At 42.9% G+C, this 15,825-nt stretch overlaps 1 protein-coding gene across 2 annotated transcripts in view; it reads right to left on the reverse strand.

Annotated features, from left to right (window-relative positions):
- Nucleotides 1–513: 513 nt before the first annotated feature.
- The window catches only part of LOC101952491 (E3 ISG15--protein ligase HERC5), a 47,912-nt gene continuing 32,600 nt past the window's right edge, over nucleotides 514–15,825 (reverse strand). For both annotated transcript variants that reach the window (XM_042856274.2, XM_065597522.1), the window contains 7 exons: nucleotides 13,731–13,874; nucleotides 12,741–12,907; nucleotides 10,642–10,708; nucleotides 10,341–10,423; nucleotides 9,292–9,475; nucleotides 4,175–4,274; nucleotides 514–2,503 (listed from right to left, as the gene is read on the reverse strand). In XM_042856274.2, coding sequence (XP_042712208.2) covers nucleotides 2,289–2,503; nucleotides 4,175–4,274; nucleotides 9,292–9,475; nucleotides 10,341–10,423; nucleotides 10,642–10,708; nucleotides 12,741–12,907; nucleotides 13,731–13,874 — 960 coding nt within the window. In that variant the 3' untranslated portion in view covers nucleotides 514–2,288. The remainder of the gene's footprint in view (nucleotides 2,504–4,174; nucleotides 4,275–9,291; nucleotides 9,476–10,340; nucleotides 10,424–10,641; nucleotides 10,709–12,740; nucleotides 12,908–13,730; nucleotides 13,875–15,825) is intronic.

The raw sequence follows: 15,825 nt of genomic DNA on the forward strand, positions 1-15,825 counted from the left end.
ACAGAGAAGTTTCTGTGGGAATCTGGAGGCATGTGTAGAGCTAGTGCTCCCCCTGTGACCCTACTCAGATCCAAGAGTTTAGTTTACTCTGCATTGACAGAAGCAAAGGGAGTGTGGGGCCAGACCTATACAGGAATCACCTGACTTATCACTGAAATGCAGCTGCCTCTGGAGCAAAACATTGGGTTTGTGCAGCACACAGCAGCAACACAGAACAGTTTAGGACAGGAAGTGAAGAATACTGTATCTAATGTTTGTCCTAGATTTACATATCAGTATAAAGCAAATATCTCACCACACAGCAACGGACTTGACCTGGCTTACTAACGTAATAGGAAATTGGATCAGAAACATAATTATGTTGCACATAATGGACTTAAGCACTCTTAGCTCAGCCTTCACTTCTTATTGTGACCGCTGCTCAAAATGCACTTTACGAAGAGAGAAAAGCAAGGAAACACAACAGTACACCGGCAGTTGTACAACAAAGAAAAACACTGTCAGCTGTAAATATGAAAGCCTATCATCATTTATTTCAACACAACATTTGGCAAAAGGACCAGTAAAACACCCTAAGAGTTTAACTTATGGTAGCAGTGACATTTATTTTTAAAAAATCGTGCTTTTGAAAATGAAATCTATTTGCTTAGGACACCACACATCTTCTTTAAAAAACTACTTACATTAAAATAAGAAGTTTACAGCTTGTTGGGAATGCAAGGCCCTTGCATTAATGCTTTAAAAATATAGCTTTTAGCTAAGCCTGGAAATGACTGACAGAATATAAAATATTTTCCATGTTAGGTCCTGATCCTGAAAACTCTTACTTGGGGGAGTCAAAGGCAGTGCTTGTGAGAGTATGGACTGCTCAGTCAAGTACGAATTTGCAGGTTCAGGCCCCCTTAGGTAGTGGGTAAGGCTAGAGAACTCATCACTAATATTTCTGATCAGTGGAAATTTCATCCTCCTTTCCCCTTGGCATGACTACTACACCTCTACCTCGATATAACGCCGTCCTCGGGAGCCAAAAAATCTTACCGTGTTATAGGTGAAACCACGTTATATTGAACTTGCTTTGATCCGCCGGGGTGCGCAGCCCCGCCGCCCCGGAGCACTGCTTTACCGCGTTATATCCAAATTCGTGTTATATCAGGTCGTGTTGTATCGGGGTAGAGGTGTATTAAGAATGCATTGACAGTGTGTTGGTTCTATAAAGATACAAAGTATGGAGAATCTCTGCTTCTTGAGGTCACCATGTGAACACAATTCAGGCTTCTGCAACTGGCAAAGATAGTGACTTATATTGCCGAGTAATCAGGCCCATGTCAAATAAGAACACTGTAGAGTGACAGAGTCATCACTGTCTTTACCAACCCCTCCTCCCAGCATCCAATGAACCTCTTGTTCGCTGAATGTGGAGACCGCTCCGTATGCTGGAGACTTTCCAAGTGGCCACAGGAGTCAGTTGCCCATTTCCCATTAGAATTAATTGGGAGTTGGGTGTCTAGCTCCCTTATGCTCCTTTGAAAACCCCAGCCAGAAACATCTGTGAAACAGCAAGATTCTTTTAAATGCTGGGAATGTAGGAAGCATGAGAGTTAAAACCGGGAGGGTGATTTTGCCTAACACTGCAGTTCATTAGGTAGCACTCAGGTTAAAGGTACCTATTATATACATTGTCAACCTATTGTATATACCATTATATAATTAATTACAACGTTTTCTTTAGATACATATTAAGGCTGGGATTTGCAGTGGAACCTAAGAGACTCATTCACCCAAATCCAAATGAAATTCTAGGAGAATTGGGCATTTAAATCCATTAGGTACCTTTGAAATTCCTATGTAGTATATATACACCTGTCATATCACAAAATCAATCACACTCTCTCTCTCTCTCTCTCTCTCTCTCTATATATATATATATATATTCACACACACACACACACACACACACACACAGTTTATATCCATTGTAAGAGATTATGCAGGGAAAATTTAACCAATAACAATAATACATTTTTGTTTAGTCAACGTTGCATTTGGTTAGTTAGTTCAGTGTCTTTTTACAAACCTGTTCTACAATGTTAGGTACTTTGACTGCAGGCCTGAGAATCACCTCCTTTGTTAAAGTGCAATCCCAATGGATGAATGAATCTGAATGTTTTTAAGGTGCAGTACAAATAAAAGACAGGATTTGGTGGCTTCTCCTCCCACAAAAGCTAACAATAGAAGACTATTGCAAGTAAGACATGAAAAATGTTTTTTAAATTGCTCTTGGCCACAATTTATGATAGGCTAAATTTTTCATAAAACTCTAAGGCATTCAGGAACTTTTCCCGAAGGATCTCTTCATTGCTGTATCTTGGGAGCTTCAAGATGTGATAGCAGGTATTGGCAATAGGATGGAAAAGGTCTGGGTTTTCTTTTTGAAAGTCTGCAATAGTGAATTGAAAATGTCTCATCCCTTCGGCAGGGATTCGATCCGTTCCTGTCAGAAAAGCTGAGGGGAGGAAAAAAAAGTCAACAAGATACAGACAGAAAACACACAAAGATAATATTATTGGGGAGTGGAAGGGGGCAGAGAATCACAAAGTAAATATACAAGTAATTGTATAAGCTATTTGTTTTGTGTTTTTTGTTTTACACTTAGTGTACTTGCGTATTTTGAATCCTTTAACTTGCCGACTTATAATGACCATGATCCCTTCTTTTCTTTTTTAATCAAAAAGATTTTTTAAGTTAGAAAGGCTAGGCTAGGCTTTCTGTGCTTAAAAACTACGAACCTGATCCAGCAACATTCTGGATAAAGCAGGGCCTACTTGTGTCAGTAAGGACCATTCCCATAATCAAGGACTCCTCTTAGGCCCCGACCAAGCCATCTCTTTTATGTCCCCTCCTTCTGAGATGTGCCACAATTTCACCTCAAAATTTATAAAATTAAATACAAAAAGACACATGGGAATTTCTATCTGTGGTTATCCTGCAGTAAGGTACTATGGTGATAGATGTCTTCAAATACCTTGGAGAGAGAGATTAATTAGTAAATCTAGCAGAATTTCTGTCCTGTGGGGAATTTCTGATATTTTGACATTTGTTGTCATCCCAAATCAGGAAAAAAAGTCCAAATTTCAATTTTTTTCATGGACTGGAAAGTTCATAAACATTTCAATTAGGAAATGTCTACACATTTTGTTCAACATTTTCAATCAAAATTCAATGTTTCAGCACTCTCAAATTTGAAACATTTCATTTTGGTTTGGTGAACCAAATTAAAAGGTTCCATTTTGACTTGGTTCAACATAATTTGGGGCCTTCCCAAGCTGTCACAGCACCTCATGGGAGTTGTAGTGCAAGTGTGTAATGCCCCCATTCTCCTCTATGGACAGGGCTCCCTGTCTGGACTGCATCTCGCATGATGCATCACAGTCTCCCCGCTGGTTGAACCATTATGGTGCATCATGGGAGTCCAGCCAGGGAGCACTTGCCCAAAAAAGAAAATGGGGGTATGGGGCAACTGAACGACATATTCCATAATGCTCTAGGGCTGCTCAGGTGAGCAGAGATTAATGCTAAACTGACCTGAAACTAAACCTTTTGATTCATTTAAAAACATCAAAATGTTCAATTGGGGTCTACCTGACCCAAAACATTTTGTTTAGATTTTCCTGGAAAATCAAAGAGTGTCAGCAAAATTTAAGTTTTGCCTGTAGAAATGGCATTTTCTGTTGGGAAAAAATATTTTAACAGAAATCTGCACCCAGCTCTACTATGAAGTCAGTTAATCCAATCAAAGAGGGAGCTGGGGGAAAAAGGCAGAAGTCTTGACTCCTAGTCCTCTGCTCTAACCACTAACACATACTTCTAAAATATTTCCAGCAGAACTACCTGATTTTTTGCTGTGGCTGTAGCTCATTATTCTACTAGTATCCAGTGTCACATTCTTTCATTTATATCCTATTGAAGTCAATGGGGTTACACTGATGAAGAATTAAGTAGATATTCTTCCATTTATACTCAGTCAAATACTCTCATGAGGTAATTGCTGTGAAGCTAATCAAATACCTCCTGCCTCAACTGCATGCTGATTCATGACCCATCACCTCCACTGGCTCTATATTAGCCTTAGATGGAATAATATTTAGTGCATTATTTAAAGTGCCTGTTTTATTACCAAGAAAATTCTTCTTCTTTTCTTCTGGGAGTTCATGAAACAAAGCCCAAAAATTCTTGATGGTTTGATCAGACTTTTCATAATCTTCGTACTTTGTATTCTGTCAAAGAGAATAAAAATAGACCTGCCAAGTTAATCTACAAATGTAAGACTGGAAGACACTTTGCTAAGTATTATCTAGACCATCCCTGACAGCTATTTGTCTAATCTGTTGTTAACATCCTTCAATAATGGATATTATACAACCTGCCTAGGTAATTTGTTACAATGCTTAACTATCCTGATAGGAAGTTTTTCCTAATGTCTAGCTTAATTTTCCCCTGCTGCAGTTTAAGCCCATTACTTCTTGTCCTGTCCTCGATGGTTAAGAAAAACAATTTATTACCCTCCTCTTTGTAACAACCTTTTACATACTTAAAGACTTATGTCCCCCATCAGTCTTCTCATCTCCAGACTAAACAAACCCAATTTTTTCAGTCTTTCCTCAGAGGTCATTTTGTTGCTCTCCTCTGGACTTTCTCCAATTTGTCCACATCTTTCCTGAAGTATGGTGCCCACTGCCCAGAACTGGACAAAGTACTCCAATTGAGTACTTCTCAGTGCTGAGTAGGGTGGAAGAACTACTTCTCATGGCATGCTTACAATGCTCCTACTAATACATCCCAGAATGATGATCACTTTTTTGCAACAGTGGTACACTGTTGACTCATTGAGTTTCATCCTATTTATTTCAAACCATTTCTCCAAAAGATCATGTTGCATTCTAATCCTGTCTTCCAAAGTGCTTGCAACTCCTTCCTGGTTGGCATCATGCACAAACTTTATAAGTGTTCTCTCTATGCCCCCACAACATGCTACAAAAACTCCAGGGCCGGGGGGGAGGGGAGGACTTCGGGTTCTGGGTTGTGGGGCTCAGGCATAGGTGTAGTTTGACTTCTATTTTGGGTGGGCGGAGGCCAATGGTGGTCAAGACAGCTCTGCATGGTGGGGTCCAGGGAGGGAGCGCCACCTCTACCCCCTGATAGCTCAGGGTGCAGGGAGGTGTAGCTCGGGACTGTGTGCAGACGGGGTAGCTCGGGGCTGTGTGTGGGTAGGGGAGTAGCTCAGGGTGCAGGGAGGTGTAGCTCAGGGCTGTGTGCAGACGGGGTAGCTCGGGGCTGTGTGAGGACAGGGGGTAGCTCAGGGCTGTGTGAGGACAGGGGGATAGTTCAGGGTGCAGGGAGGTGTAGCTAGGGGCTGTGTGCAGGGAGGGGGGTAGCTCAGGGTACAGGCAGGAGTGTAGCTAGGTGCTGTGTGCCAGAAGGGCTCCCCCTGCGGTAGCTGCTCCCCGAGGACTCTGCCAGCCACGAAGCCGGGTCCCCCTGCCCAGACGGCTCTTACCGGCTGCGTGAGCAAAGGGGGCTGGGAGCTGAGGAGACGTTTCAACCCTCTGCAGCAGCAGGAGACAAGGGAACACCTTGGCTATCTGCTCAATGGCACCAGCCAGAGCAGCAGCTGCCGCCTCCAACCTGTGTCCCTCCTGTGTCCCCCCCAACTTTGCCCATGGGCTCAGGGCTTCTGCCCCGTGGGGAGTACCAGGGCTTGGGGCTCCAGCATTCAGCCCTGCTGCTCCTGGCTTCAGCCCCGCGGGGGGTGCCAGGGATCGGGGCTTTAACCCAGCGGCAGGTGCTGGCGCTCAGGCTCTGGGTTTTAACCACGGGGTCCGCAGCCCTTCTGTTGAGAACCGCTGCTCTATGCCATTATCCAAATCATTTATGAAGATATTGATTAGAACAGGGCTGGCTCCAGGCACCAGCCCACCAAGCATGTGCTTGGGGAGGCACCTGGAGGGGGGTGGCACGGCGCTCCGGCCCGAGAGCAGAGCCACGGCCGGGCTCGCCGCCCTCCCCCCGGCGCTCTGGCCACCGGGGAGAGCGGAGCCCCAGCCGGGCACTCCGCCCTCCTTCCGGTGCTCTGGCCGGTCGGGGAGAGTGGAGCCACGGCCGGACTCTCCGCCCTTCTCCCGGCACTCCGGCCTGTCGGGGAGAGCAGGTCCGCAGCCTGGCTCGCCGCCCTCCCCCCGGTGCTCTGGCCGGTCAGGGAGAGCGGGCCCGCGGCCGGGCTCGGCGCCCTCCCCTGCCACGCTCCCCGCTGGGGGCGGTGGACGGCGGGAGGCTTTTTTGCCTGGGGCGGCAAAAAAGCCAGAGACGGCCCTGGATTAGAACCAGAGCCAGGAGAGATCCTGCTGGACCCCACTCAATATACCTTTGCAGCTTAATTGTGAACCATTGATAACTATTCTCCAAGTACTCTTTTCCAACTAGTTATGCACCCACCTTATAATAGGTCTGTCTAGGCTATATTTCTCTAGTTTGTTTATAAGGTCATGTGAGAGAATATCAAAGGACTTATTAAAGTTGAGATCTGCTCCTTTCCCCCTAGCCACAAGGCTTGTTACCTTTTCAAAGAAGGATATTAGGTTGGTTTGACATCATTCATATTTGATAAATCCATGTTGACAGTTACTTATCACCTTTATTTTGTTCTAGGTGCTTACAAATTGATTATTTGCTCCATTATCTTTCCTGGTATCAAAGTTAAGATGACTAGTTTATAATTCCCTGGGTTGTCCATATTCCCCTTTGTATAGATGGGTACTATATTTGCCTTTTTCCAATCCTCTGGGATCTCTCTCATCCTCCACAAGCTCTCCAAGATAGTTGCTAATGTCTCGGATCTCTTCAGCCAGTTTCTTAAGTAACATAGGATGTATTTCATCGGGCCCTGCCAACCTGAAGCCATCTAACTTGTCTAAGTAATTCTTAATTTGTTCTTTTTCTATTTTAGCCCTAGATCCTACCCCATTTACACTGATATTCACTATGCTAGTCATCCAATCACGGCTAACTTTTTTGGTGAAAATTGAAACAAAAAAAAAAGCATTTAACACTTTGGTCTTTCCCTTCTTGTTGAATAATGGACCTGTTCTCGGTCTTCCTCTTGCTTCTCATATACTTGTAAAATGCTTTCTTGTTATTCTCTCTCTGTCCCAAGCTAGTTTAATCTCATTTTTTGCCTTGGTCTTTCTAATTTTGTCCTTATATTTTTGTGTTGATGGGTTTTTTTTATATTCATCCTTTTGTAATTTGACCTAGTTTCCACTTTTTGTATGACTCATTTGAGTTTCAGGTCATTGAAGATCTCCTGGTTAAACCAGGATGGTGGTCTCTGATCATACTTCCTATCTTTCTTATACATTGGGATAGTTTGCTCTTGTGTCCTTAATAATGTCTCTCTAAAAAAATTGCCAGCTCTCCTAAACTCTGTTCTCCCTTAGCCGGGCTTCCCATGGGATCTTATCTACCAATTCTCTGAGTTTGCTAATGTCTGCTTTCTTGAAGTTCACTGTCTAATATTCTGCTGTTTCCCTCCCACCACTACTTAGAATGATGAACTCTATCCTTTCATGATCACTTTCACCCAAGCTGCCTTCCACCTTTAAATTTTCAACCAGTTCCTCCCTGTTTGCCAGGCTCAAATCTAGAACAGTCTCTCCCCTAGTCATTTTCTCCACCTTCTGTAATAAAAAGTTACCTAATACATTCCAAGAATGTTAGATAATCAGTGCCCTGCTGTGTGGTTGTTCTTTGATAGCTCTTTATTGATCTAAAGCAATACATTTACTTACCAAATATGTAAAATAGTCCTGTTGCTATATTAGAGCCTTCTAGTTTCCTATAGGTGGAATCTGCTTGTTTGGTTTTTAAGGAATGTTCGACAAAACCTGAAGTTCTTACTTAATTTCTACTCTTCTTTACTCAGGCAACCTTCCATTGACTTGTGTCTGAGTGAGATTCTGATCTTGGTTGCTCAGCTGTACATCTAGAGTAACTCCAGTGGGTCTAGTTCCTGATTGCCCCCAGGTTGTACTACATGGGGTGCCAGGCAAAGTGCCACCAAATCACAATGAAAGTGTTTACACCTACTTAGCATGGGTATAAATGACTACAGAAGGTGCAGGGCAACAGAGAACTAGATGAATTTAGGCGATTGGGCTTACTTACACTGGTAGAACTGAGGGAAAACTTGGTCCTGAATGACTCAGACTTTGGCTCATAAGAAAGATAAAATGCTCTAATCCTTTATTCCAGGGACACAAGGCTACTCCAAGATTAGATCCCTGTAATCCCAGCTATTTAAATACTTATTTTAAGATAGAATGGAAAAAACTGTACCAAATGTTTGTCTTACATTTTAATATTGCCAAGATGGACTTATTTGCTAGGATGGATTCCATTTTGGGGCATCTCTTTGCACAGCACTTCCACCCACCCACATACAGGCCCTAGCTGCCAAATTCAGATTTTTAACACCCCTGCACTAACACAGAAGTTCAGGGCATTCTAATCGAGGGTCTGCCTCAACCAGCTATAGAGAGGGGAGTGTAGTACATTTCAGATCCAGATCTGGATATGGATTTCTAACATGCCCACTTCGCAGCTTGAAGGTGGTGGGAGGGAAGGACTCAGGTCAGATATGAGGTATTACTTTAAGCCCATCTCTAATTCTTCTCTTTAAAAAAAAAAAAAAAAATCATAAGAAGTGGTACCAGGAAAACCGACGGGGCCTCTTTCATATGGGGCGAATTTCCAACAAGAGTGTAAGGGGTGCAGCTCTGAAAATTGTTATTAGTATGTGTATGACAGTAATGCCTAGAGACCCCTGCCATGACTGGGGCCCCACTGCGCTAGATGTTGTACATACACATAGTCAGCAGAGGCACCACTCTTCTACTGTCTTACTTTGAGTGCCCAAAGCATGCTCGGTGCGGTATGCTGCAGCATGGACCTCCAGATCATGTTTCTTTGACTACCAAGCACTAAAAATGAGACAATAGCACAACCCAAAAGAATTTAAAGGAATATCATCAACCTGTTTAGCCCCAAAATGACTAGTAGCCACTAGGAACAATACATTGGGGCACTGGTGTGAACCTAAGCGAAAAGCCCCTCATCTCTTACCAGGCCCCTGAACCGTCTATTCTCTCATTCATGAGGTTTGTACTCAACAAAAGAACAAAGACAGGGAACCTATATTCAGCAAGTAAAGCAGGCACATGCTCTGCTGGACTGCATTACCTCTTCCAGCAGCTTCCAGTCATATTTTGTATGTCCACGGAAAACAGTCAGGAACTCGATAGGAAGGAAGAGCTTCCACTTCTTAGCTGGACAGCCTCTTAAAAACCCATTCCTGAAATCCTCAAATGGCTTCTTTACCGATTCATTGAACACATAATTCACGTATGCATTGACGTATTCTTTCCTGCAAAAATAATCAACTGAATGCTACTGATTTCTTGCTTTTAGTGAAACAGAGTCAGAGGCAACTTTAAAGGGGAAACCTGCAATAGTTCATTCCTGAATGTGGCCTTAATCCAACACATGCAAGACACTTTGTGCACATGTGTAGCCATCCCACTGAGTTCAGTAAGTTTACTTGTGTACATAAACAAACAGGAATGGCCACTACAAATGACTGTCAATTCAGTCACCCCCATGAATGCATTTTCTGTGCTATTTTTATACATTTTAAGGTCTTTCTTATTATTTATATTATAGTAGTAGCCAAGGGCCCCAGAGTAAGACATAGTAGGTATTCTTTATTTTGTGCTGTATGCACATTTATGAACACAGATCCCTGGTCCATATTCTGCTGTTTTACAGTGGTATAAATCCAGAGTAACTCCCACTGAAGTTAACAGAATTATTCTGGATTTACACAGGTTTAACTTAGTTTGAGTCTTCTTTTTATTTGTGATAGGAATAATTCACTGGAATGGTAGTTCTCTACCACCTACCCATTTTAAATATTATATATACGGCTTTCAGATTCAGAGATTTTAAGCCCAGTCGGGACCATTTCTGATCTTCTGCATAACACAGACCAAAGACTATCATCTCCCAGTTACCCCTGTGTTGAGGTTATCCGTGATACACTGTAAGGTTAATGGACTTTTACTTCCAACTATCTTTCTGTCCTATGTAACAAACACTTCGCTCATGAGAAAAATCTTACAGTTTAAAACCAATACATATATAAATCTATACCTCTTCCAAGACAAACTAAAACACGAGATGCTTAAAGAAAGGTGTGTGTATGAGAGAGAGAGAGAGAGAGAGAGAACTACCTGTTATGCTTTGTGACTGGAATGTCTGCACCATTTTCTTTAAGTTCAATGGAAACTATAGATCCTCCTTGTTCCTTCATTATCTACAACAGTCAAAGGCAAAGTAAAAAACTGAATGCTGGCTTACACATACCATTCTTATTCTTTACACAGAGCCTGATACTGCAAACACTTATGAAGGTGAGGACTTAACTTATATGATCAGTTGTGTTGATTTCAATGGGACCACTCATGAATCAAGTTACTCTGTGTATACGTGTTTGCAGAGCTGGGCCCCGTAAGTAGGATGATAATGGCTTACTGTGAAATCTATCATCATGTTCTCAAGGATGTCATCACAGTCTTCATTCAGGACTTCTTGAAGACCACTGTCAGACAAGAAGCAATATGGAAATAGACTCTAAATAATTTTGTTAGTGCAAGTTAGCAAAATATTTTCTAATTCCGTACATATACACGTATTTTATGTCTTACACCTTATCTAGCACTGTTCATTCTGAATGAGCCACAAATTGGTCTACAACTGGTCTATAAACTTCAGGCCTGATCCAGCAATGAGCTTCATGTGGCCTGAACAGAGCTCCCCTTCCCCCCCCACCCCTGACTTTAAAGGAATTCCATGCAGATGTATGGGTCAGCTTGCACCCAGGTCATTGCAGGGCTGGGGCCTTGGACCCCCATCCTACAGTTACATATGCGAATAACCTTACACACGTGAATAGTCCCACTGACGGTTATTCACATGTGTAAGTGGGTGCAGAATCAAGGCCTGAGGCTGCTATGTTTACTGAGTAAAGAGAATTCCATCATGGACCAGGGGGATGGTAGAGAAGAACTATTTTGTAGTGCAGAGCAGCACCACACAGCAATTTAAGACAGGAAGTGAAGATTTTTTTAGTAATTTGGTTCACTGATGTAATTCATGCTTTGCTTGTTTTTTTTAATTTTTGTGTGAAGCACCTAGTTGCCATGGTGATAAGTGCTGTGCAAGTCAGTGAAATAAGAAGTGAAACAGCAGGGGGAGGAGGTTGGGTAGGCAGAATGCAAGTAACCGAGTTGGAACTTGTCCAAGACACTGGAGTTAATAGACATGCTATTAAAAAACAAACAAAATAAAATGCCGTGCAATCTTTGTGATCCCAGTCTCTTGCTTCTCAGCCAAAATGAGCACCACAGTATCCCCATCTGTGATGATAGGGCATCGGTTCAAAATTGAATCGAGGAGAAGAACGCTATCTACTGAATCACCACCACCATTTCCTGCTGTACATAGCTGAAATCTCTTATTCAAAACCTAACGCAACCAAAGCTGAGTTTCTCACATCTGACATGATCACAGCATAGAGAAATACTTCTGTTATACTAAACATTTAAGTTGGTTAAAATGGAATCACAACAGAAATTTATAACCCACCAATCAGGGGACTATTAAAGGAGATGCATCTTTGTTTCAGTCAGGTCTAAATTATAGGCAACAACATTCTTCGGGCTTGTCTACACTGGCAAGTTTTGTCGCCAAAAACTGCCTTTTGGCAACAAAACAGCAAGAGTGTACACACTACAATGGGACTTTTGTCGCAAAAATCTTTGGCGACAAAAAGCTTCCACCCCTACGAGAGCCTTTTGTCTTTTCCCCTCCTTTTATTGTCGACAAAGAGCCAGTGTAGACACTGCCGCTTGTTTCGTCAACAGAACTGGCTTCTGCCAGTATCCCACAATGCCTGCCCTGATTGCTCTGCTCAGTGTTTTGATCTCTGCTGCCCTGCAGGCATGCGCCCTCCCCTTTCAAAGCTCCGGGAAGTATCTGTGTGCTGCTCTGTCTGGGGAACAAGCAAAGTGCAAATCATTGGAATGCTCCTGTTCTGCCCTGCACTGCACTACGAACATAGCGGCAGGCAGACTGCTGCTGTAGGGGGAGGGGGACAGACTGCTGGGCTGCTTTGCCGATCCTCAGCACGGAGAGCTCACAGAGCTGCTCATGATGCTGCTCTCGGCAGCTGAGGGGCTGTGGGAGAACCCGGAGAGAATCCCAAGATGCCCAGCGATCAGCTCATCCTTCCCACAACACTGCACTGTGGGATACATACCCACGGTGCATTGCTCACCCTGTCGATGATGGTGTCCCCAATGTGGACATGATCTGTCGACAGAGGGAGCAATCCACTTGCAGGGCAGACGTACCCTGAGTGTCTCATCGCTGGAGCATGTCCATGTCCTAGAATTATCATATCAAAAGCAGTATGGTATTATAGGTTCATCGAAGGCATGTACTTGAATAACTGCATTTAGCTCTGTTTTTAGTGGTTTCTATGCACACCACAAAGTAGGAGACTTCTTCCCCTCCCCCCCCCCCCAACTTTTATTTCATGGCACAAAGCTTGGGAAATTGTTTTATCATACCTTCCTTCTGTAGGAGACAGCTCTTTTAAGTCTTCTAGAGTGGGTGGAATATCCAGCAACTTTTTGTACAGAGCTAGAGGGAAATGAAAGGGAGCGATCTTCATGTTATACAGTGCCATTCCAAACAGAGTGCCAATCAGGGAAAAGGTGTCTTCGCTTCCTGGTACCTAGTTTGTGTGTTTAAAAAACAAAACAAACCCCTTATTACTGACTTTTTAGTATAGTGGGGAGGGAGTGTGTCTAGTGGCTAGAGGCAGGGGACTGGGCATCTGGATCCGTGAATTGTATTCATCATTCTGCTGCTGAGTTCCTGGGCGAGTCACTTACACTCTCTTACAGCTATGTCTAACCTACAGTTGGGAGGTGTGATTGCAGCAAATGTACATACACCTGAGCTAACTTTGATCTTGCTAGACCAAAGCTAGCTTGAGTATCAATAGCAGTGAAGCTGCAGCAGCACAGATGACACCCACTCAAGTATATGCCCAGGGTCCTGGGCAGACAGGGCTAGTCCGTGCCACTGTGGCTTCACCGTGATTATTACTTGCGCTAGCTTCAAAAGTAGCTCATGTTTGTCTACATGTCCTACAATCACACCTCCTGATTGCAGAGAACATGCCCTAAGCGTAAATAAAGAAGTAACTGCATACATACAGAACCCTATGCCTGTTATTTAAAGGAGCAAGCATTTCTGAGGCCCAAAATATGAACTGGAAACTCCTTTAACTGAGAATCTGGTTGTTGGTGGGACTCCAGGATTTCCCCTAATGGAGGCTGAGCTTGCTCAGTGGAACCCAAGCACTGCCCACAGGGAGACCTGCAGCATTTCTAAGTCTGTTTCTCACAGAAGACATGACCCAAAGCGTGAGCCAGTTCATAAAAACGTGAAGGGGGAGGGGGAGGGGTGACAGTCATATGGGGAAATACCAGCTAAGAGACTTCTTTTTTTTTTAAGTGAGGTTAAAAAATAGTATCATCTTAATAACTCACCTGGGAGGGGAACCAAATCAGCATGGAGTCCTCAAAATGTCTGAATATCTGTGCTTCTGGACAACACAGTTCCCTTGTAATGATAGTGAAGAACTCCTGGGACAACCCTCCATCATCAATACCTTGTTCTCCAATGAACTGCACCTGAATAGCCCCAAAAGACCCCAACAAAATCACTGCTCTTGTGTCCATACTGAAATGATCATTTGCACAACTCCTCCCAGCACTAGGCAGTTACTTGGGCCCTGAAATCTGCAGTGAGCTGGATGCAGGTGCAAGGGACTGTCAATGCATATGAAATTGCAGGATTGGGGCCTCGTTTGCAGAAGTGGCAATTACAAATTGAATACCCATAACTGTGGTGGCTGTTCAGCATGAAACGCTCAGTGTGTTTACCCTTGAATGATCATCATCTGTTATAATGGACAGGAGATGGAGCTAGAAGAAGGAAAAGGTATAAGTGATACCACAGTGTTGTCAACTGTCATAAATTTATTAACAAATTTATTAGAGCATAAGCTTTCGTGGGCTTCACGGCTGCTACTCTGAAACCATAAATTTATTGTGAGACTCACAATAATTTTGGGGGCCTGACTCATGATTTTTTTGAATGCTTGAAGTTGGCAGTACTGGTACTGGTACCATAATCTGACAAATTAGATCCTTAACCTTAAATCCAAGGCTCTAATTCTTCCCCTGCCCAGTTTTCACAGGTTACTTTCCTTCATCAATATTTGCTTTTAGTGCTGTTGAAAGATGCCAGACAGACAGCTCTTGACACCCACTTTAATGACGATAAGCCACATCTGAATGTTAGTATGCATGAGGGGTAAAATCCTGACCCCAGAAAAATTAGTGACAACATTCCCATTGACTTCAATGGGGACAGGATTTCACCTGTAGGATCTATATCACTGTTGGTCTGCAACCTGTGCAGTTATTTACATCAGGGCCAAGCGGGTGGAAAAGGCTATCATTCTGACTTGGTAGTGTTCAACACTCACTTAGCTTTGGAAAGAGTTGTCTCCTGCTTATTCACACAGCAGGCACTGTGCATAAAGCCACAGTGCAAATTGCCCCTTTCAAGAACAATACATTCACTTACAGAAAACACTACTGGTAGTTTTAGAACATTGGAAAGCATAGAAGCTTGAGCTTAAACCTTATTTTATAAACAGCATAGCACCATCTAGTGGAAATCAGTTGGTACTACCTAATTTTAATGCCATGAATTAAATATTAGCCATATCTGCATTAAAAAACCCTGATATTTGTTATATATAACACACACATGCACACACAATGCCATTAAAATAAAATTATGTGTATTTACTGTTCTGCATCATTTGTATATCGGTTCTCAGAAAACTTTATACTCCCCAAATGTGGATTGCTGTATAAAACTGTAATTCTTTCTTGCCATTTTAGCGACAATAATAAATCACATGGTCTTTTGGGTCATGGTTTCTGATGATCTCAGAACCCCTGGATAGAAATAATTACCCGGCTAGGACTTGCCTTAACAGCTAAGCCTGACTGTTGTGTAAATAAATGTAATACTTTGTTAATTTAAAATGAGCGTTAGACATTCTTATGAAAAAAATTATAGCATGTATAGCAGTCACATAGGCCGCAACTTTTAAAGTGTAAAAGAATCCAAGGAAATGTCCCCATGAACATCTGTAATAAATTCAGTCTCCCACTCCCATTATTCTGTGCTCTCTCATGCCTGATACAGTCTCTCTCTCTCTCTCATCTTCTCTTGTGGTGTGCATTCTTTGAAGTGTTCTTTCATTCTATTCCCCAATGCATTTTTCTACTTCTCCAATATACTTCTCTACTCCTCCAATCTCTCCCATGCATTCCCTTCCCCTCTTTGCTCCTCCACTTCACCTCCCAGTTGTGTTTTGCTGCTCCATCCCTGTTGTATCATAGCAGCAGTAAATAGCATTTACAAAATCCAGTGGCCGTGTCCACATTTGAAAGCACATGTGGCTTCCATGTGCTTCAGTTACCTTTTATACTCTTACTGAAATATTTTGTAGAGTGCCCTCTTCTGGCAGGGTAGCTCTGTGACATCAAACATCAAAGCAAG

This window comes from Chrysemys picta, chromosome 5 (assembly GCF_011386835.1).
Source record: "Chrysemys picta bellii isolate R12L10 chromosome 5, ASM1138683v2, whole genome shotgun sequence".
NCBI classification, from domain to species: domain Eukaryota; kingdom Metazoa; phylum Chordata; order Testudines; family Emydidae; genus Chrysemys; species Chrysemys picta.